At 43.0% G+C, this 24685-nt stretch overlaps 1 protein-coding gene across 11 annotated transcripts in view; it reads left to right on the forward strand.

Moving 5' to 3' along the window:
* Positions 1–15221, forward strand: part of tbc1d7 (TBC1 domain family, member 7) — a 74191-nt gene extending 58970 nt beyond the window's left edge. For 10 of the 11 annotated variants that reach the window (XM_080204943.1, XM_080204917.1, XM_080204898.1 and 7 more), the window contains 2 exons: positions 6008–6137; positions 15060–15221. In XM_080204943.1, the coding sequence (XP_080061069.1) occupies positions 6008–6137; positions 15060–15146 (217 nt within the window). In that variant the 3' untranslated portion in view covers positions 15147–15221. The remainder of the gene's footprint in view (positions 1–6007; positions 6138–15059) is intronic. The other variant, XM_080204960.1, reaches the window with a different exon arrangement.
* Positions 15222–24685: the final 9464 nt, after the last annotated feature.

Genomic DNA, 24685 nt, shown 5'->3' on the forward strand with positions numbered 1-24685 from the left:
GGTAGTAATCCAGAGATAATCACCTTGCACCTTGTTGGTTCTGCTTTTTAATTTGGTTCCCAAAATATCATACTCCCTCTGCAGATCCTTAGTTCCTATTTTGCCTATGTCATTGGCACCCGCATGAACCACGATGACCGGATTCTCACCCTCCCGCTCCAGGTTCCTCTGCAGCCCAGATGAGACATCCTGGACCCGAGCACCAAGCAGACAACACACCCTTCGGATTAATACCTAATTATGAAATTACATTTTTGGTATAACAAATTTGATTAAGTTTGAGTTACATCCTAGTTGCAGGTTTTTTTTTCTTGAGGCCAAACTGAAATTTGGAATTGACCGTAACAGTATCTCTTGTGGATCAGAATCTTGTGGTATGAGACATTTTCCTCTCATTTGCAGCTACAGTGCACTAATAATTCAGGATAATTTTTAGCACCCAAATTTGCATTATCCAGAAGTTTATATTTAGTAGCTGCATTAAAATGGTACAGTGCCATATGGTACAGTTTCAATTATCTGGGAATTAAGTGACTTCAAGTTTACAGAAGCAGATAGTCGCCATAATATTAAAGTTATACCAAAGAACCCCCTTTTGGTGGCACTGTGGTTAGCACTGTTGCGTCAGTGCCAGAGACCTGAGTTCAGTTCCAGCCTTTGGGAACTGTCTATATGGAATTTGCACATTCTTCCTTCGTTTGCATGGGTTTCCTCCCACAGATGTGCAAGTTAGGGGGATTGGCCATGCTAAATTGTCCCTCAGTGTAAGGGTGATTAGGAGGGTAAATACGTGAGATTACAGGGATTGGGTCTGAGTGGGATTGTTGACAGTACAGGTTTGATGGGCCAATTGGCACCCTTCTGCACTATAGGGATTCTGTTGTATGTTTTAAATAAAATAAAGGACATTTCTGTATTTACGGGTTATAATATCTAAGTGTCCATTAGATAACATCATAGCACCTGTATCACCATAGTTATTCCCAGAAATGTATATACAAGCAAATAAAATCATGGCAATATTCATGCACTGGTCTCTTAATTCCAAAATTTGCTTATTGAATTTGTGAGAACATAAGAAATAGGAGCAGGAGTAGGCCATCTGGCCCTTCGAGCCTGCCCCGCCATTCAATAAGATCATGGCTGATCTGTCGTGGCTCAGTTCCACTTTCCCGCCCTCTCCCCATAACCCTTAATCCCCTCTCTTATCAAAAACCCATCAACCCGCTTCTTAAAAATATTTAGCGAGGTAGCCTCCACCACTTCAACGGGCAGAGAATTCCAGAGATTCACCACCCTTTGAGTGAAGAAGTTCCTCCTCAACTCCGTTCTGAACCGCCCCCCCTTTATCTTGAGGCTGTGCCCCCTAGTCCTACTGTCTTTTTTGAGCGGGAAGAGTCTTTCCACCTCTATCCTATCCATCCCATTCATCATCTTATACGTCTCAATGAGATCTCCCCTCATTCTTCTAAACTCTAACGAGTACAAGCCTAGTTTATTCAGCCTCTCCTCATAGCTCAACCCCCTCAACTCCGGTATCAGCCTAGTAAACCTCCTCTGCACTCCCTCCAAGGCCAAAATATCCTTGCGCAGGTGTGGCGCCCAAAACTGCACACAGTACTCCAGCTGCGGCCTCACCAATGCCCTATACAGCTGCAGCAAGACCTCCCTACTTTTATATTCAATCCCCCTCGCTATGAAGGCCAGCATCCCATTCGCCTTCCTGACCACCTGCTGCACCTGCAGGCTGGGTTTTTGCGACTCATGCACAAGGACCCCGAGGTCCCTCTGCACCGTCGCCTGCTGCAGTTTTTCGCCACGTAAGTAATAGTCCTTCCTACCATTCTTCCTACCAAAGTGGACCACCTCACACTTGCCAACATTAAATTCCATTTGCCATTTCCTGGCCCATTCGCCCAGCCTATCTAGATCCTTCTGCAGACTCTCCACACCCTCCGCACAATTTGCCTTTCCCCCAAGCTTGGTGTCATCAGCAAATTTCGACACCCTACACTCGGTTCCCTCCTCCAGATCATCTATATAAATGGTAAATAGCTGAGGCCCCAGCACCGACCCCTGGGGCACCCCACTAGTCACCAACCGCCAATCCGAATAGCACCCATTGACCCCCACTCTCTGCCTCCTATTTGACAACCAATCCTCTATCCACGCTAACACCCTACCCCCAACTCCATGTCCTCTGACCTTCTGCAGTAACCTCTTGTGAGGTACCTTATCAAACGCCTTCTGAAAATCCAGAAAGACCACATCCACCGGCTCTCCTCTATCCACCGCCCTAGACACATCCTCATAGAACTCCAGTAAATTTGTCAGACACGACTTCCCTTTAATGAAACCGTGTTGCGTCTGCCCTATCAAGCAATTCCCTTCAAGATGCCTCGCAATTTCCTCCTTAATGACGGATTCTAACATTTTACCTACCACAGACGTTAAACTAACCGGCCTGTAATTCCCCGCCTTTTGCCTGGCACCCTTCTTAAACAACGGCGTAACATTAGCCGTTTTCCAATCCTCCGGCACTTCCCCGGAATCCAGCGACGTCTGGAAAATAACCACCAAGGCATCCACTATCACCTCCGCCATTTCTTTCAGAACCCTCGGATGCATTCCATCCGGTCCTGGGGACTTGTCCACAATCAGCCCCTCCAGTCTGTCGCGCACCACCTCTCTAGTAACAGTAATGTCATTAAGACCCTCCAGTCCTACCACCTTTCCATCGCTAACACCCGGCAAATTATTCACGTCCTCCTCCGTGAAGACAGAAACAAAAAAGTTATTCAAGACCTTAGCCATATCCCCATCCCCTACCACTAGGTCCCCTTTCTCATCTGCTAAGGGACCAACGTTCACCCTAGCCAGCCTCTTCCTTTTTATATATTTATAAAAACTCTTGCTATCCTTTTTTATATTAAGTGCTAGCCCAGCTTCATAGCTTCTTCTACCCTCCTTTATCAACTTTTTTGTCAATCTTTGTTGACATTTAAACCTTTCCCAATCCTCTTCTCGCCCACTGCTCTTAGCTACTCTAAATTCCTCCGCTTTTAATTTAACACTTTCCTTCACCTCCTTCGTTAGAGTTGTCTGATTTTTTTTTTCTCTATCACACCAGTTGCTGACTTTAGAATGTAGCCATTAGAAGGCTTTAACGTCTGCCCTAACATCTGACCATTGAGTCCAGAGAGTGTATGAAAAAATCTGTTTGACCATAGAGCCATTCATAGTCAAGCCTGATCCTGTGATAAAAGCAAAATACTGCAGTGACAGGTGCTACAAAAAGTGGAGTCACGTTGGACTCAAAATGTTAATTCTGTTTCTCTCAGACCTGCTGAGTTTTTTCCCCACACTTTTTATTTGAGCCTGATCCTGTGTTCTTTCAATATGTACAAGTCCACTTGCTTGAGAAGTCATGGGATAGAATTTGTGAGATGCAACTTTAGTAAATTTTGGTTTTCTAATCTCAAGCTTGTTTGTGCCACATGTGATGCCTCAGAAGACTAAGGAAATTTGGCATGTCAGGTACAACTCTCACCAACTTTTACAGGTGCACCATAGAAAGCATTCTTTCTGGTTGTATCACAGCTTGGAATGGCTCCTGCTCTGCCCAGTACCACAAGAAACTACAAAAGGTCGTGTGTGTAGCTCAATCCATCATGCAAACCAGCCTCCCATCCATTAACTCTGTCTACACTTCCCGCTGCCTTGGCAAAGCAGCCAGCATAATTAAGGACCCCACGCACCCCCACACGGTCTCTCTTCCACCTTCTTCCTTTGGGGAAAAAGATACAAAAGTCTGAGGTCACGTACCAGCAGATTCGAAAACAGCTTCTCCCCTGCTGCCGTCAGACTTTTGAATGGACTTGCCTTGCATTAAGTTGATCTTTCTCTACACTCTAGCTATGATTGTAACACTACATTCTGCACTCTCTCTCCTTCTCTATGAACGGTATATCTTGTCTGCATGCGCGCGAGAAACAATACTTTTCTCTGTATATTAATACATGTGACAATAAATCAAATCAGCTGACGTCAGTTAACACAACATAGACTGCGAATAACATCTGTATGGCCTAGTGCAACATCAGATAGTGTCTTTGCCTATTCGACTCGTGAGAAGCCTGATTGTAATTTCCTAATCAGGTCCTAAATGCAAAAGCCTCCACCAACCTACTGCTGCCTATTTTTCTATTTTAAAGTTTCCATTTGTTTCATCTTCACTGGACATGAAATGGTGTCAGAATGTTTTGGAGACTTAGCTTTCAAATAGGAAATCAGATGGGAGCCCACAATGATGGATTGGTTGAAACTGAAACTATTGTGTATTAGTCCCCCTCGTCAACAAACTGGACTGGTGACCTGTTTCTGTATCGTTGTTGCTGCCCTTTACTTCTCCCCTAGAAATAAATAATTCGAGCTCTTCTGAAGCTTGAATCCAAACCGGAGCACTTGGAGGAAACCGATGTAGATGTACCTCATCCAATTAATTGAATTTAGACAATATGTCAATTGAATTAAGGTTGGGATGATATTTTGGCTAATGACCAATCCTGTTTTTACTTGACCGCTTGACCTTGAACCTTGAATTTGCCGTAGAGTCATTATTATAACATGGAAGGAGGTCATTCACTTCATTGAGTCCAAGCTGACACTATGGAACAATCAGTCAGTCCCATGGCCCATAATCCTGTAAGGTTATTTCCCTCAGGTGCCCATCAAATTTCCTTTTTGAAATTATTGATGGGCTCCAGTTTCTCTGTCTTGTAGATAGTACATTCCAGACATCACCAGTTGCTTGTTGCCTATATGCCTTTGAAACAATAATGTTTGTAATTTGAGAGAATTTTGAAGGGGAATGAAATGGTTTGTGACAAATTACAATTATTTTAAAAACAAGTATACTGATGTCCAAAATAGGAATTGGCACATTTGTCAATCTAAGTTGATCTAAATCTGGAATGACCAGTTATTTAATCTTGCACAACTTTGGATACAGGACCAACAAAACAAAACCTAAGGGATGTAGATGTTGAAGAAAAAAACTAACCAGGATATTGTGTAGCTCCTTGAGCTCTATACATGATTTAAATCCATAATCTAGGTTAATATTGCTTTATAGGAGCACCTCAGGTATGCTGAACATACATCTAAAAGTTACATGCAGGTACTTCAAGAATTGAGAATTGCCGCAAGCTGCTGGCCAATTTGCACCACTCCTCTGTTGTGGAAACTACGTCACCTCTTTGAACCCTCCTGTAATTTCCATGCAGTTGCTGCATTTACACACTAAATGCCCCACAGAAAGTTGTGACAGTGCAAGTCTCCTTGAAATGATGTGGTGATTGTCCATAACATCAATCAACCTTTCTTGACCAGAAAGTAAACAAGTATGAAGCCTCATTTTTTTCAACCAGTGAGTTGTTGCAAATGTTAAAAATATCAAATTTTAAAATGTAAAAGAAAATAAAATTATGTTTTATTTCTTTTCGCTCCCTCACTGTTAATCCAATCTATTCTTCCATCTCTTTCTACATCTAATATAACATTGAATTTACCTACTCAATCATCCTCCTTATCAACTCGCATTTCCAATAACTTGCAGGTCAAACATTTGTAGGCTGAAGGATGTATGAATAAGTCTAACATGCTATGAAATGTCTGTGCCATCTTTTTAATCAAAAGCTAAACTGCCTGTTCTGCTTCAAAAATTGACATTATGAATTCTATTGCACCATCTGAAGATGAGCATAAAGCTTACCCAGACCTGCTTTCCTGCCACAACCAACAATACCAAACATAGATTAACAGGTCAGTCACTATTTGTGAGTCATTATATAAAGTGCTACTTCACATACTAATCATACTTCATGGTAATCCATCGTATCCATACTTTGACGCATATCATCTGATGGGGCACTATCAGTTCAAACATGCATTTGGTTTATTTTGTTTGTGAAATCACACTTCTAGCATGATGATTTTTGATTTTCAGAGTTTGGGACAAAATCATAAGTGGATCCTGCAAAATCCTGGTCTTTGTAGCCATGGAGATTTTATTAACTTTTAAAATGAAATTGATGGCGATGAATAAAGCAGAGAACATTGTCCAATTCCTGCAAAACGTAAGTCTCAATGGATGTTCAGCTCATCACAATGCTACATTGTTGTGTTGGTAACACAAGTAAATTGCCTCCCTCGTCTGAAAAATTGGAATAGTAAGATACAGTTCTTAGTTTTGAGTTCCAACGATGCAAAGTGTTTTGCGTATTGGTGAGTTGTATGCGTTTCTGGTGATGGTTGAGATTGTACAATTTGGATTATCAAAATTCATTTTGCTATTGATTACGCAACTGATTTTTGAGTACCTATCATAAACTGCACTGATTGCATTCTAATTAATTGTCTTTCAAATTCATGCAAGAAAGAGACTGCGTTCTTAAAGTAAATATTAACTCAGATGTTCCATTATTAGTTTGTACTCATTAGTGTTTGTGGTCATGATAAAGTTGCATTAAACAGTTTGCATTATTTGTATATATTAGTATAGATCGAAACATACGTCCAGAAATGCGTTTTCAAGATGTGATTCCATTAGCGATATTTTCTCACACCTCCTTACTGAACACTGGCTATCTAAAAAAAAAAGCCTGAATCCAGTCTCTCCAATTTTTAATTTCACTTTCTATCGTAATCTCAGCTATTTGATTCTTTTAGATACTGAGTTCTCTTATATAAGATACTTTAGTTTTGTTCAGATTGATATATTGTAAGTGCAGAGTAAATTCTGTCCCATCTTCTTCCCTTTCATTTTCTGGTGAGAGGAAAATAAGAATTGTTGTTTTCTTTTATTTGGTCAGTTTATTTTTACCCACAACTTCTGTTTTTCGGTCTCCTTCTCTCAGTTTGCAATTGAAGGAGGACTTGCATCACAGTCACTGTACACATTAAATCATCACAAAAGAAGTTACCAATTGTAAGGTATAGCCCCACATTAGACAATGAGATTCTATCAAAAATGAGCATATTAGGCACAGACATGCATCTTGTTATATGCCTACAGGTGCTTGCTTTGCTAGTACAGCTTCGTAAACATTTCAACACTGGTTTGCTGTCATTATTCACTAAAAAATTGTGACAGTTGTTTGAGATATTAGAAATAGACAATATTGAGTATGGACTTTTCACAGATTTAAAAGAAAGAATAGTTTTGCTAAATAATCTGGGTTATTTTTATCTTCCTGATTCCATCTCTGTACCGTTTCTTGTGCTGCGAGGTGTGCCAAATGAGGATTGGGTCAGGACTAATTAGCATGGATCACAATTGTACATCAGCCAACAGCTGATCATTATGTGACATTAATGAAGACTTCAACATAGATATTTAGCCTGGCTTTTCAGTCAAGAAAGCTGCTTTGCATAGCAGTACAGATGGGAAAATATATTAAGAAATTACTTTAAAAAGATTTGAAGAATCACATACTGTTTTAATAATGACAGTACATCAGGATTGATGTACATGAGGCCTATCCTGCTCCTATTTCTTATTTTCTTATGATTGCAATAAGATCTGACATTGACTAAATCCCGAGTACTGCAGACTGCACGTTTCTGTTTTTGTAGATCAGGGTTTTCAAACTTTTTGAGCCACAGAAACCTTTGCATTGGGGAACGTCGAAGCCCCTTTTTTTTGTAGCAAAATAGGTGCAAACACAGAAATCGAATGTAAACAAATCTTCTCTAGCTACATCTATGCATATATTACCGATAAAACATTATTTTGTTCAACAAAGAACTGAAGGCTGACCTTCCAGGCATTTTCAATGTAAGGAATGATGCTGCTTTCTTTGCGCTTAATGTAACAGAAATGGATTCTCACTTCAGGAGTGGCATTCAGTCTACTCTTGTTTTTAAATTCTGTGGGTGTGTATTGGGAGAAACCACTTTCACACAAATGTGTGAAGGCAAAAAGATGGAACTTGCAAACAGCTCTTTGCCTCATTTGGAGAATCGTACATTAAGCTGCTCCAAAAATTCATCAGTGGAAGTGTGCTGAAGCATCATTTTAGTGTGGAGTCAGGTGTCATGTAAATCAGGCTCTCAATCTTGCACTGATAAGTCACTTGGCTGTAACTTATCAGTGCAAGTGAGTTGTGAACGCACTTATTGTACTCATCTGACTGAGGGATGTGTACCAACAAAGTGTGAAAGTCACGCAGGTGCTGTGTAATCTCACTGAAAATATCTTCTTTAAGATTAATTTGTCAGAAAGTCACTCAGCGTGAGAATGCAGTGGAAAATCTTATTTTCTGTGCACTTAGTCCAGAAACACGATCTCATTACCATTGATGAAATCTTATCCCTTGCAATGAAGACAGTAATATCCTTGTCTTTTAGAGACTGGTTCACTCCATTTAGCCTTGTAAAAATATCTACAAAACATGCAAGTCTCAGAAGCCTTGAGTAAATATCAACAGCTTTGAAAATTGACACTTCTGATCCACATAAAACACCAAAACTTGATAACGAAGCTGAGGCTGTCTCAGAAGCATTTCGCCTTGGACAACCACCTCACCTGTGTTTGTAGAAGCAGCGCTCTGTGCTCACTGTTCATTTCATTGCACAGGATTTAAACAGTCTTGATTTCAGTGAGTGAGCTTTAATGCTGTTGATAACTTGAACTGCTCCATCCAGCACTTTCTTTTAGAAGTGCAGGCATCTCACAGCCATTCTTTGCATTCCTTGGGTGCCACTGCCATTCTTTGCATTCTTCGAGTGCCACTGCCACTCTTCACATTTCTTAGGTGCCGCTGCCACTCTTTACATTTCTCAGCTGCCACTGCCACTCTTTACATTTCTCAAGTACCATCACGCTTTGCATTCATTGTATCGCTACAGTGCAGAAAGAGGCTGTTCGGCCCATCGAACCTGCATTGACAACAATCCCACCCAGGTCCTAGCTCCGTAACCCGATATATTTACACTAGCTAGCCCGCCGACACTAAAGGTCAATAGTGCAGCCAATCCACCTAACCTGCATGTCTTTGGACTGTTGAAGGAAATTGGAGCACTCAGAGGAAACCCATGCAGACATGGGGAGAATGTGCAAACTCCATACAGGCAGTCACCTGAGGCCGGAATTGAACCCGCGTACCTGGAGCTGTGAGGCAGCAGTGCTAACTATTCTGCCATTGTGCTGCCCCAATTCGTCGGATGCCACCACCGGTCTTCATGTTCTTCACACTCCTTATCTCTACTCTGGCCTCCATTTTTATGCCCAGCAATGAGGAATTGAAGAAATCAAAATGGCAAGTCATAGCTTGACCTCTCTGAAAATTGGCTGCTTATAGGCAAATTGATTTTTTGCTTTCCTTTAAATTCCGAATGATGAATCATAGAATCATAGAAAAACTACAGCACAAACAGGCCCTTCGGCCCACAAGTAGCACTGATCTTATCTCTACCTACTAGGCTTACCTATAACCCTCAATCCTATTAAGTCCCATGTACTCATCCAAAAGTCTCTTAAAAGACTCGAACAAATTTGCCTCCACCACCACCGATGGCAGCCGATTCTACTCACCCACCACCCTCTGAGTGAAAAACTTACCCCGACATCTCCTCTTTGCCTACTCCCCAGCACCTTAAACCTGTGTCCTCTTGTGGCAGCCATTTCAGCCCTGGGGAAAGGCCTCTGAGAGTCCACCTGGTCAATACCTCTCATCATGTTATACACCTCTATCAGGTCCCTAAAATCAAAGATTTTTGCATTTTGCACGTTTTGTAGCTATTGGTGTCACAGGTAGACTAATACTTGACTTTGATTTATTAAGCAACAGACAAAAACAAGAGCACGTTTCAGCAAGATTGAATATTTGTGCTAACTAGCCAAACTGCTCCTATACAGCTACAACACTGCCATGTATCATGTACATGGAAAATGCTCGGATCGTGTCAAAAAAAGGTCAATTCCAACCTAGTCATTTTTTTGTTTTAATTCCTTTGATCTGAGTGTTGACCAGCATTTATTGCTGATGCCTAATTTCCCTTGAGAAGGTCGTGGTACTGTGTTGCTTTGAATTGCTGCAGTCAGTTTGATGTAGCAGCACTCAGGGAGGAAGTTCCAGGATTTTGATCCACCAGTGGTGATATTTTTTCAAGTCAGGGTAGTGAGTGGTTGGAGGAGAGCTTCCAGGTTGTGATGTTTCCAGATTGTGATGTTCCCAGGTATCTGCAGCCCTTGCTCTTTTGGAAGGTAGCAGTCATGGGTTTGCAAGTTGCATGGGTGGTGTTGAGATTCTTGACCGTCATTAGAGCTATACACATCTAGGCAAGGGGGGAGTAATGTTTTGCATTCCAGATCAGTGTCTTATGGATGGTGGACAGGGTTTAGGGAGTAAAGACCTGCTCCTGTAGAAACAGTATTTATATGGCTAATCAGTTTTTGATCAATGGTACACGCCCCTCCTCCCAGGATGTTGATGGTTGGGTATTCAGTGATGGTAGTGCATTAAGTTGTTAGATTCTCTTTTGTTGGAGAAAGTCATTGCCTGGCACTTGGGTGGCGTGAATGTTACTTGCCACTTGCCCAGACTTACTTCATTTAGACATGGGTTGCTTTGATAGCTGAGGAATCATGAAATTTGCAGAACATTGTGCAGTCATGTGCAAACATCCCCATTTCTGACCTTAAGATGGAAGGAAGATCATTGATAAAACAGCTCAAGATGATTGTGCCCAGGACACTATCCTGAGGAACTCCTGCAGTAATGTCCTGAAGCTGAAATGATTGACCGCCAACCACCACAACAATTTTTCTTTGTGTCAGATATGACTTCACCATTGAATCCAATTTTGTTCCCTTGGTCAAATGCTGCCTTAATGTCAAGGGCAGTTACTCCCACCTTACCTCTAGAGTTCAGCTCTTTTGTCCATGTTTGAAGCATGGCTGTAATGAGGTCAAGAGCTAAGTGACAGAACCCAGAACCATGATGTGGAGATGCTGGCAGTGGACTGGGGTAAGCAGAGAACAAGTCTCAAAACACCAGGTTAAAGTCCAGCAGGTTTATTTGACAGTAAACGCCTCAAGATTTTGGAACGCTGTTCCTTCGTCAGGTGAGTGGAGAGAACAGCATTCCAAAAGCTTGAGGCATTTACTATCAAATAAACCTGTTGGACTTTAACCTGGTGTTGTGAGACTTCTTACTGTGTTTACTCCAGTCCAACGCTGGCATCTCCACATCTTAAGCGCTGAACCCTAGAGCAGCAGTGAGCAGGTTATTGCTTAGCAACTGCAGCTTGGTAGCACTTTTGATGACCCCTTTTGTTACTTTATTGATGACATGGAGTGGACTGATGTGGCAATAATTGACTTGGTTAGATTTGTCCTGCTTTTTCTGTCCAGGGCACAGCTGAGCAATTTTCTCCATTGCCAGGTAGATAACAGTGCTGTAGCTATACTGGAACAGCATGAATAAGGGGGCTCTGGAGTACAAGGCTTTTCTACTATTGCCAGAATATTTTCAGGGCCTGCAGCCTTTGTAGTGCCTTCAGCCATTTCTTGATATCACCTGGAGCGAATTGAATTGGCTGAAGGCTGACATCTGTGATGCTGGGAGCTCCAGAGGAGGCTGAGTTGGATTATTTGAAGATTGTTGCAAATGCTCCATCCTTTTGACACGGATGTGCTGGGCTCTCCCATTATTGAGGACGGGGTTATTTGTGGAGTTTTCTCCTCCATATTCATCCCCATCACTCAACTTCCATTAGCAAAGTGATGTGAGTTGTCTTTGACAGCACTGTCAACAATAACCTACCCTCTGATATTCAGTCTGGGTTTCCCCAGGAGCATTCATCCTGAGGCTTTATTTGCAGTCTTGGTCCAAACATGAATAAAAATGCTGAATTCCAGAGGTGCAATGAGAATGACTACCCTGGATCTCAAGGCAGTGTTTGACTAAATGTGGCTGCAGAGAGCTCTAGCAAAATTTAAATCAATGGGGAGCAGGGTAAATACTTTTTAATGGCTGGAGTCACATCTAGCAAAAAGGAAGATGGCAGCTGTTGTGGGGATCTATTATCTCAGCTCCAGGATATTGCCGTAGTTCTTCATAGGCCCAAATATCTTCAGTTGCTTTACCAATCACATTCCAGTCATCATAAGTTCGGAAATGCATATATTCACTGATTGCACTATATTCAGTACTAATCACAACTCTCAATTTGAAGCAGTTCATGTCTGCACACAGTAAGATTTGGTCAGCCTTCAGGATTGGTGGCTACGTGATAAGGAAAGTTCATGCCACACAAATGTCAGATGATAGCCACCTTAACGGTATTACCATCACTAATGCCCCAACAATCAACACCCTGGGGATTACTATTGACAGAAACCTAACTAGAGCAGCCATATATATATACACACTGTGATGGAATTTTCACTCTTATTTTCATGGGGTAAGAGCAGTGGCGGGAGCAGGCAGTCCTGCAGGAGTCCCAAAACAGTGTTTACTGCACTGAGGTTTTTTGTTGGAATTGTCCCCTTTCCCCCAGCAATGATGTAACAGAAATCCTGATGTTGAATGTCAGGATCCCCATTTCAATAAATTTAACTATGATTATCATCTGAATATCACTCCCAGTTAAATTATCCAATATGAATCGTGACAAATACACCTAACAAGGAGAACCTGCCAAAGGAGTTCTGGTGAGTGCATCGCTCAGGGGAAAGGGTTATGTCTAGACTCTACCTCCAGGCACTCTTGGGGTGGGGTAAGGGAGAGATTCCTTGGGCAGGGTTGGGGGATTCTATTTTCAATTTCTCATATTTTTGAAAACAGCACCGGGATCTTTAAAACCAAAGTTCCTGGCATTCTATCAGAGCCCACCTTGCCAGCATGAGGTGGGACCCGCCCCTTCATTTTTGTTGGCTATGAGATGACAGTTATGGCAGGCATAGCCACCTTTGAGGCTGGTGGTTCCCTTGCCATTTCTCCCACCTGCTGTGCCACTGCTATTTTTGGGATGTTTGGGCCTATGAAGAACTATGGCAATATCCTGGAGCTGAGGTAATAGATCCCCACAACAACTGCCATCTTCCTTTTTGCTAGATGTGACTCCAGCCATTAAAGAGTATTTACCCTGCTCCCCATTGATTTAAATTTTGCTAGAGCTCTCTGCAGCCACATTTAGTCAAACACTGCTTTGAGGTCCAGGGTAGTCATTCTCATTGCACCTCTGGAATTCAGCATTTTTATTTATGTTTGGACCAAGACTGCAAATAAAGCCTCAGGATGAACGCTGCTGGAGAAACCCAAACTGAATATCAAAGACAAGCTGGAGTTTGGGCAATCTATGGCGAGTAACTCACTTCCGACTCCCAAACATCCGAACACCATCTGTGTGACGCAAGTATGGATTGTGATGATATACACTCCACCTACCTGGATGACTGCAGCTGCAGCAACACCCAAGAGACTTGACACCATCTAGGGCAAAGCAGCCCGCTTGATCAGCATGCCCTCTACTACTCCCTCATCCACCAATGCACAGTGGCAGTAGAAACATGGAAAATAGAAGCAGGAGTATGTCATTCCACCCTTTGAGCCTGTTCCACCATTCAATTTGATTATGGCTGATCATCAATTCAATATCCTGATCCTGTCTTTCCTTCATAACTCTTGATCTCTTTAGCTTCAAGAGCTATATCTAACTTCTTCTTGAAATCACATAATGTTGTGGTCTCAACTACTTACTGTGGTAATGAATTCCACAGATTCACCACTCTGAGTGAAGACATTTCTCCTCAACTCAGTCCTAAAAGATTTACCCCTTATCCTCAAACTATGACCCCTAATTCTGGACTTCCCCACCATCAGGAATATACTTTCTGAGTCTACCCTGTCTAATCATTTAAAATTTTATGTTTCTATGAGGTCCCCTCTCAGTCTGCTAACTTCCAATGTCTTTTAAAAAGTGTTTAGACAATTACATGGGTAAGATGGGTATAGAGGGATATAGGCCAAATGCAGGCAATTGGAACTAGGGGTTTAAAAAAAGGGACGGCATGGAAAGTTGGATTGAAGGGCATGTTTCCAAGCTGTAAACCTCTTTGACTCTATGATTACAATCGTAATTGACTTAGTCTCTCCTCATAGATCTTCCATCCCAGGAGTCAGCCTGGTAAACTATCGCTGCACTCCCTCTATGGCAAAGACTTCCTTCCTCAGATAAGGGCACTAAGTCAACACAAAGTACTCTTGATGTGGCCTCGTCAACACTCTATACAATTGCAGTAAAACATTGCTATTCCTGTATTCAAATCCCCTTGCTATGAAGGCCAACATACAATTTGCCTTCTTTATTGCCTGCTGTACCTGCGCACATTTGTGACTGATGCATGAGGGCATCAAAGTCTCACTGAGTTTCCATCTCTCAATTTATACTTATTTATAAAATCTACAATACCTGCCTATTATTACTACCAAAGTGGGAAACCTCACATTTATCCACCTTATACCACATCTGCTATGCATATCCGCACTCAGTCAGCCTATCCAAATCACATTGAAGCATGTCTGCATCCTCCTCACAGCTCATCCACCCATTCAATTTCGACCATACCTCCCAAAACCACTACTTGTACCTCCCAAAACCACTACCCGTACCTCCTAGAAGAACAAGTGAAGCAGATGGATGGGAACACCACCACCTGCAAGTTTACTTCCAAGACATGCAGCATCCTGAAGTGAAAATATATTGCTGTTGATTTGCTGTCCCTGGGTCAAAATCCTGGAACCCTTTTCCGAACAGAGCTGTGGTATCAAAGCCACATGGACTGCAGCAGTGCAAAAAGAGTTCACCATGACCTCCTTGAGGGCAATTAGAGATGGGCAATGAATGATGGCCTAGCCAGTGATTCTCATCACAATTGAATGACTTAGAAAAATAAAAATTGGTATAGCTTTGCTTTTGGAAATCACTATGATGATTAATAATATTGGTTCTTTGCCTCATTGTGACAGCGCATTAATTGTGTGTTCATTTAGATTCCACAGGAGAATACAGATGCCATCATCAGCAAGGCCATTGACTTATGGCACAAGTATGTTGGAACCCCTGTGCACTCTGTGTAATTAAAAATTGAATGAAATTCATGTAATGTTAATTGTCTTCTATTTAATAATTTATTAAAATAATTTTGCACAAAATTTGCATTGTATTTTAAGTGAACCAGACAACACTTTGACAAGAACAAAATACTGTAAATGTTTACACATCTGCAATAAAAGCAAAAATTGCTGGAAATACTGAGCAGGTCTTGCAGCATCTGTGGAGAGTGAAACAGTAAGGCTAAATATTTGTTCTGTGGAAGTGACATTGGGAGTGGGAGGCCATATTTTGGTGGGGAAAAATAGGAGTGCTTTGTGTGAGGGCAGTTATGCAATTCCCACCTTCATGAGCATTACCCAGGGGTCGGTTGGGAACAGGATCAGCTGCCCACTTGCAATGGCCTTGTGAAGCAGTCTGGATGGAGTGTGAAGCAGACCTGGTAGAATGTGCAGCACGTCAGGAAGTGTGTGAAGCCAACTGGGAGCAGTGTTCAGCAGGTTGGGATAATTGTAAAGTAGACCAAGAGGAGTGTGAATCACTGTAAAGCAAACTGGGAAGAGTGAGCAGAAGGTCAGGATCACTGTGAAGCAGACCAGGAAGAGTGCAAAACAGGTCAGGATCAGTGTGAAGCAGACCAGAAGCGGCGTGCAGCAATTCAGGATTAGTATGAAGTGGGCCGTGAGCAGATTGCAGCAGGTCAGGATCGCAATGAAGCAGACTGTAAGCAGCATGCAGCAGGTCAGGATCACATAAAGCAGACTGTGAGCAGTGTGCAACAAGTCAGGATCACTGTGAAGAAGACCAGGAGAAGTTGAAGCTGGGCTGGTTCATTGTGAGTCAGACCAGGAGGAGTATGAAGCAGACCAGCAGAAATATACAGAACGTTGTGGTTACTGTGATGCAGTTTGGATTAGTGTGCTGAAGGTCAGGATCACTCTGAATCAGTCAGGGGGAGATGTAAAGCAAACCAAGATCTGAACCCAATTGCAAGCAAGATGCAGCAGGTAAGGATCACTGTGAAGCAGACCGGGAGAAGTGTGAAGCAGGTCAGGATCACTGAAATAGACTGGAAGGAGTGAGCAAAAAATGGGCATTACTGTGAAGGAGACCAGGTGGAGTGTGCAATAGGTCAAGATCATTGTGAAGCAACAGGGAGGATCGTGAAGTAGGTCAAGATGACAGTGAAGTAGACCGGGAGGAGTATGAAGCAGGTCAGCATTCATGTGAAGCATATTGGGTGGGACGTGCAACAGGACAGGCAAAGCAGAAAAAAAAAGCAGACAAAGAGGAGTGTGAAACAGGTAAGCATCTCTCACACTGGATTCCAGCAGCAGCTTCTTTCTCTCTCTCGAGCCTATCAAAATCGCATTGAAGCATCTCTGCATTCTCCTCACAGCTTATCCACACACACAATTTCAACTACACCTCCCAAAACCACCTCTTGTACCTCTCAAAACCACTACCTGTACCTCCTAGAAGGACAAGTGAAGCAGATGGATGGGAACAGTTTACTTCCAAGACATGCAGCATCCTGAATTGAAAATATATTGCTGTTGATTTGCTGTCCTTGGGTCAAAATCCTGGAACCCTTTTCCAAACAAAGCTGTGGTATCAAAACCATATGGACTGCAGCAGTGCAAAAAGAGTTCACCATGACCTCCTTGAGGGCAATTAGAGATGGGCAATGAATGATGGCCTAGCCAGAGATTCTCATCACGATTCTCTATCTCTCTCCCCTGATCCCACACCTCTCTTTCCTGAGCCCCCAGCACCCCCCCTCTCATTCTCCTGAGCGACCAGGCACCCTCTCTCTCACACTCTACCCCCCGCCCCCCCAAAGCCACCTGCACCTTCTCTCTTTCTCTGCCCCCCAAGCCTCTCTCTCTCCCACAAGCACCCCTGCACCTTCTGTCTCTCTCTCCCCCAAGCCCCCCTGCACCTCTCTTTTCCCCAAGCCTCCCTGCACCTTCGCTCTCTCTCCTGAGCCCTGGGAACCCTCTCTGCCGAGCACCCCCCAATCTTTTCTCTCCTGAACCCCCAGCACCTCTCTTTCTTTCTTTCCCAAGCCCCCTGAAACCCTTCCTCTTTCTCTCTCTCAAAAGCCTCCTGCACCCTCTCTTTCTTGCTCTCTCCCCCACTTTCCCAGCTCCCACCCCCCCCCGCCCCCCAGAATTTTCTCTCACTCTCTCCCAGCACCTTCTCACTTTTTTTCCGAGCCCCCTTGCACCCCTCTCTCCTGAGCCCTGCAACACGTTCTTTCTATCTCTTGTGAGCCCCCTGCATCTTCTCCTGAGGGCACCACCACCACCACCCCCCCCCACCCCCACCTCAGCACCTTCTTCCTCTCTCTGTCCCGAGCCCCTCAGGACTTTCTTTCTCCCCAGATCCCAGAAGCATCTTCTCTCTTCCGAATACCCACGCATCTTCTTTCTCAATGAACCCTTGGGGCAGCCCCTAAGAGATTCACTTACGTATCTGGCTGGCATTGTGAATATTTTTAGCGGTTACATTGTGGCTGCAAGTTGGATAAGCCTGGTCTAGGTTAATCAAAATAAGCTGAGGGTTATAGCACATTTATGATCAGGTATTTACCCTGATCATGGTTCTCATTGTGAATACGCAGTTATGTCTGAGGAGAATGCGCGGTCATCTGTGGACCTCCAGGATGTCCGTCATACCGATTTCCTGGCTTGGCGATTGAGGGAGAGCATTTGAGGGAAAGTTATAATGTTGGAGAATATAGGCTGCAGACAACACTGCTTTCTTGTTAGCTGTTATTGAAATGAGGCGTAAAAAGGCCTGTCACCAATTGGCAGAGGACTGGGAACAGCATTGGCCTGAGCAGCAGAAGGGAATGGGCCCCAAGAAGTCATTGATACTCTCAATGTGTGGTAAAATCTACGGAGACATGTGGTACAAGGGTATATAGAAGGTGCAGCTCATGTATGGAGATGAGCGAGAGACAATGTTGCAGGTGCCTTCACTTGTTTAGGGATGTGGTAGCTCACATTCTCTGCGAAGAACTAATGCTGATGGCATTGAAAGTGACTGCTGGTAACTGAACATTTTTGCCAGCAGGTTCTTCCAGGGCTCAACTGGGACTGTAGAACCACAACTCCCTACAGTGCAGCAGGAGGCCATTCTGCATCGTACCCAAACCCACCTTATCCCCGCAACCCTGCGCTAATTCATTTAATCTGCACACCTTTGGACTGTGCTAGGAAACCAGAGCACTCGGAGGAAATTCACACTGACAGTCACTTGAGTCCAGAATTGAACCTCGGTCCCTGGTGCTTTGAGGCAACAATGTTAACCATCATGCCACCCTTTATGGAATAACACAGTCAAAGAACAATACAGCACGAGAACATGTTCTTCGGCCCACCAAGCCTGCACTGATGCCTGGTGTCTATTCTTCTTGTTCACCTCCCATTCATGTGTTTATCAAAATATACCCCAAATGGTGCCTGCTTCCACCACCTCTACTGGCAGTGCATTCCTGGCATCCACCCACCCTCAATGTGAAAAACTTTCCCTGCACATCTCCCCTAAACTTACTATCTCTCACCTTAAACCTGTATCCTCTTGCAGTCAACCCTTCCATCCTGGAGAAAAAACCTCTGACTATCCACTCTTTCAATGCCTCATAATTTTGTAGACTTCTACCAGGTCGCCTCTCAGCTTCCGTCTTTCCAGTGAAAACAGTCCAAGTTTATCCAACCTCTCCTCGAACCTAAAACTCTCTAGACCAGGTGACATCCTAGTAAACCTTCTTTGCACCTGCTCCAAAGCATCCATATCCTTCTGGTAGTATATTCCAAATGTGGCCTAACTGAAGTTTTATACAGCTGTAAAAGTTGCCAACTTTTATACTGTATGCCCCAGCTGATGTAGCAAGCATGCTGTATGTCTTTTTGACCACCTTGTCTACCTGAGTTGCCACTTTCAGGGATTCCTAGATCTGTATGCCCAGATCTCTCTGCATGTCGATGCTCCTAAGGTTTCTGCCATTTACTATATAATCCATACCAGAATTTGATCTTCCAAACTGCATCACCTCTCATTTATCTGGATTAAACTCCATCTGCCCTTTCTCTACCCAAGTCTGCAATCTATCCTTTGACAATCCTCATCACTATCTGCAACCCTGCCAAATTTTATGTAATCTGCAAACTAACTAATCAGACCACCTACATTTTGCTCCAGATGATTTATGTATATTACAAACAACAAAGGTCCCCGCACTGATCCTTGTGGAACACCATTAGTTACTGATCTTCATTCTGGAAAGCACCCTTCACCTACTACTCTGTTTTCTATGACCAAACCAGTTCTGTATCCACCTAGCCAGCGTGCCCTGGATCCCATGAGTCTTTATCTTTTCTACCAGCCTGCCATGAGGAGCCTTGTTAAATGCCTTACAAAAGTCCATGTAGACAACATCTACCGCCTTTCTATCATCAATCATTCTTGTCAGCTCCTCAGAAAACTCAAATCAAGGTGGTGACACATGGCATTCCCCACACAAAACCATGCTGCCTATCACTAACAAGTCCATTCATTTCCAAATGCGAATAAATCCTGTCTCTCAGAATTTTTTCCAACAGCTTCCCCACAACTGACATCAAGCTCGCTGCCCTGTAATTACCGAGATTATCTGTTTCCCTTCTTAAACAAAAGAACAACATTGGCTATTCTAGACTTTGCCTTTGGCCAAAGAGAATGCAAAGATATCTGTTAAGGCCCCAGTTAATTCCTTGCTTGGCTCCCATAGTATCCTGGGATAGATCCCATCGGCCCTAGGGACTTGTCTGCCTTAAGGCATTTTAAGACTAACAACACTTCCTCCTCCACTATATTGACCTGCTCAAGAATATTCATACACCCTTCCCTAACCTCAACATCCTTTCCCCAACCTCAATCAGTGACACATCCATAAAGGGGAATGACAGGTTTTTTTCAATAAAACTCACCGTTATGTACAGTTTCATATGGATAATGGAAGCCAGGCTATCAGGGCTGTTGGATTCACAGTGATCTCAGGCTTCTTGCAAGAGGAGGGCTCCATCAATGTATATATATGACCTTGAGAGCCCCCTAATAGCTGTTTGTGAGATTCACAAATCGGAAAAAGTTTCACTGTCTGATGTCTAGCCAATTTGTGGTTATAGAAAGCAGATAGAGTCATAGAGTTTACAGCATGGAAACAGGCCTTTCGGCCCAACTTGTCCATGCTGCCCTTTTTTTTAAAACCCCTAAACTAATCCCAATTGCCCGCATTTGGCCCATATTCCTCTATACCCATTGTACCCATGTAACTATCTAAATGCTTTTTAAAAGATAAAATTGTACCCACCTCTACTACTACCTCTAGCAGCTTGTTCCAGACACCACCCTCTCTGTGAAAAAATTGCCCCTCCGGACACTTTTGTATCTCTCCCCTCTCACCTTAAACCTACACCATCTAGTTTTAGACACCCTACCTTTGGGAAAAGATATTGACCATCTACCTTGACTATGCCCCTCATTATTTTGTAGACCTCAATAAAGTCACCCCTCAGCCTCCTACGCTCCAGAGAAAAAGGTCCCAGCCTATTCAGCCTCTCCTTATAACTCAATCCATCAAGTCATGGTAGCATCCTAGTAAAACTTTTCTGAACTCTTTCTAGTTTAATAATATCCTTTCTATAATATGGTGACCAGAATTGCACACAGTATTCTAAGTGTGACCAGTGTCTTGTACAGCTTCAACAGGATGTCCCAACTCCTGTATTCAATGTTCTGACCAATGAAACCAAGCATGCCGAATGCCTTCTTCACCACTCTGTCCACCTGTGACTCCGCTTTCAAGGAGCAATGAACATGTACCCCTAGACCTCTTTGTTCTGTAGCTCTCCCCAACGTCTTACCCATTAACTGAGTAAGTCCTGCCCTAGTTCAATCTAACAAAATGCATTACCTTGAATTTGTTCCCTAGGCATCCAAAATGTTTATGCTGGATACCCAGGAAACTCTCTCAATTCTTATATTTAAGCATTTGCAGCTACTACAGATCTTGACATTTACAGGGTTGGTTTCTTGGAGATAAGAGATGCCCATCAAAGACCTGACTGAAGACAGCCATTCATTGCCCACATAGCGCTGCTGAAATGCAACACAATGCAGCACATCCGCCACCAGATCCTTGATTGAGTAAATGATTGGCCTCTTGAAGATGCATTTCCAGTCTTTGGACCAGTCAGGTGAGCTTCTTCAATACTCAGTATAGGGCGGTTTTAAAGATTCTTTCATGGGATCTGAGCATTGCTGGATAGCCAGCATTTATTGCCCAGCCCTAATTGCCCTTGAACTGAGTGGTTTGCTGAGCCATTGCAGAGGCAGTTAATGGATCAACTGTGAATCTGGAATCACATGATCAGGTAAGGATGGCAGATTTTCTTCCGTAAAGGACATTAGTACTGTGTATAATGCTGGGAAACACTCTCCCTCTAGTTGCCTGCCCCTGCACTCTGAGATTCCCAACTACCTAACTTATGGCCTTAACTTAGTGAGTGGAATCGCCTGCCATTGGTGATGGTAGAGGCGAACTCGCTGGGGTCTTTTAAGAGACTTCTGGATGAGTACATGGGATTTAATGGCATTGAGAGTTATAGATAGGCCTGGTAGGTATGGATATAATCGGTGCAACTTGTGGGCCGAAGGGCCTGTTTGTGCTGTAGTGTTCTATGTTCTAACTCTACTTGATACTTTGATGGCTTGTTGATAAATTACACCCTTATCACCGCTTTTGATGCCATTGGGCCCATTAGATCTATTGATATTTCACACACGAATCAATCTCTGAATTACCTTCACCTCCACTTCCATAAGTCTTAGGGATGCAATCTTGAATGTCTTTACAAACAGCTAGTTTTACCATTCATCACAAGATCTAGCTAGTCCACTAAATCGTTATTGGGCAATGCCTGCAACAGACATAAATAGATGAACAGAGTGGACAAACAAGTGGCATATAGAATTTAATACAGAGAAGTATGAGGTGATGCATTTTGGCAGCAGGGATAGAGAAAGGCATTGTTGACTGAATGGTACAACTGTAAAGCATGTCAGACTGGGGGAACTGGGAGTTCATATAAGTAGCAGGACATATTGTAGACAATTAGCAAAGTATATGGAGCCTTGGACTTCATAATTAGAGGTATTGAATACAAAAGCAGGGATGCTATACTGAACTTACATCAAGCTTTGGTTTGGTCACAACTAGATTATAACTTCCAGATCTGGCCACCATACTTTTGGAAGGATGTGAGAATCCTTGTGAGGGTGCAAGAGATTTGACAGATGAATAAGGGATTTTAGCTACAAGGTTAAATTGGCAAAAATGCTGTTGTTCAACTTGGAGCAGTGAAGATTAAGGGGGGATTTATGAAATCTCCTGTGTTCAAGAATATGAAAGATTTAAATAAGATAGATAAAGAAAAGATGTTCCTAATTACTGACAGTACAAATTTTGAACAGGATATGCAGGATGGATGTGAGGCAGACTTTTACATAATGTGGTAATGAACTGTAATTCATCAGATGTAAAAGTAGTGAAAATGGAGATAATGAATGATTTCGAAACAAAATTGAATGGGTACTGGAGGGAAATAAACATTGTGTTATGGAATTAAAACCCAGGACTGATTGGATTGCTTGACAGTGAGCCGGAATGGACTTGATTGGTCAATTGGTCTCATTCCTTACTGTAACGAGAACACCCAGTTTCCTTCCTCCACCACTTAAACCACCTTTCCCTGCCTCCACCACTGTCACCTCCAGTACAATGTTTTCTTCATATAAAGATCAAGCTCATCCATTCAGCTGCTTCTGCTGTTTCCTTTCCCTAACGCACCAGGCCTAACTTAAATAGAATCGTAGAGTGCAAACTTTCTCCAAGGTTTCCCCTTGTCCTAACCTTAAATGTGCATCTTTTCCTGGTTTCTATCTCCATTCATGCCCTCTCTGAGCCTGTTTTGTCAATGAGACTCTTGATGTCTAGACTCTATCCCTACTACGTAAAAAAATCTTCTTGCCACCATTGTTTCTTTTACAAATTACCTTAAATCTGGTGTCCTCTCAATTCTTTCACCACTGGAAACAGTTTCTCGCTATCTACTGTGTCCAGATCCCTCATAATTTTGAATATCTCTATCAAATCTCCTCTCAACCTTCTCCTCCAACAATCACATAACAGTGACAACTTTTCCGACCTATCTATGGAACAGGAATTCCTCATCCTGCAATCAATGTCCTGAATTATTTCTGCTGTCTGTCTAATGCCTCCACATCTTTCCTAAAGTGTGCTGCCCAGAACTGGATACAATACTCCAGTCGACAGGTTTAACATAACTTGTTTTCTTTTGTACTCTATTCCCCTACTGAAAAAGTCAAGGATGCTGTACGCTTTATTAGCTGCCCCCTCAACCTGACCTTGACTTCAGTGTTGCACGTACAGACACCTCCACTCCTGCACTGCCTTTAGAATTACTCCCTTTATTTGTATGTCTATCTATGTTCATCCTACCAAAATGAATCACTTTACACTCCTGATTTGATTAGTAAATTTGTGGATGACAGAAAGGTTGGTGGAATTGCGAATGGCGATGAGGACCGTCAGAGGATACAGCAGTATATAGATTGGTTGGAGACTTGGGCGGAGAGATGACAGATAGAGTTTAATCCAGATAAATGTGAGGTAATACACTTTGGAAGATATAATTTAGATGGGAAATATGCAGTAAATGGTAGAACCGTTAAGAGTATTAATAGGCAGAGAGATAGAATCAAAGAAACCCTACCGTGCAGAAAGAGGCCATTGGCCCTATTGAGTTTGCACCGACCACATTCCCATCCAGGCCCAATCCCCACTAATCCGTCTAATCTACACATCTCAGGAAACCAAGGGGCAATTTTAGCATGGCTAATCACCCTAACCCGCACATCTTTGGACTGTGGGAGGAAACTGGAGCATCCAGAGGAAACGCATGCAGACTCAAGGAGAATGTGAAAACTCCACACAGACAGTGACCCAAGCCAGGAATCGAACCCAAGCCAGGAATTGAACACAGGCCCATGGAGCTGTGAAGCAGCAGTATTAACCACTGTGCTACTGTGCCACCCATGTCTGGGTGTACAGGTACAGAGGTCACTGAAAGTGGCAACACAGATGGAGCAGATAGTCATGAAGGCATACGGCATGCTTGCCTCCATCAGCCGGGACATTGAGTTTAAAAATTGGCGAGTGATGTTGCAGCTTTATAGAACCTTAGTTTGGCTGCACTTGGAATCTTGTGTTCAATACTGGTCGCCACACTACCAGAAGGATGTGGTGGCTTTAGAGAGGGTACAGAAAAGATTTACCAGGATGTTGCCTGGCATGGAGGGCATTAGCTATGGAAAAGGTTGGAAAAACATGGTTTGTTCTCAATGGAACGAAGGAGGTTGAGAGGTGACCTAATAGAAGTCGGGATAGTTTCCTTGAACAGTGTGTGTTGGAGCCGACGAGGGAGCGAGCTATCTT

The sequence above is a fragment of the Carcharhinus amblyrhynchos genome, chromosome 2, assembly GCF_965287045.1.
Source record: "Carcharhinus amblyrhynchos chromosome 2, sCarAmb.v2.hapA, whole genome shotgun sequence".
NCBI classification, from domain to species: domain Eukaryota; kingdom Metazoa; phylum Chordata; class Chondrichthyes; order Carcharhiniformes; family Carcharhinidae; genus Carcharhinus; species Carcharhinus amblyrhynchos.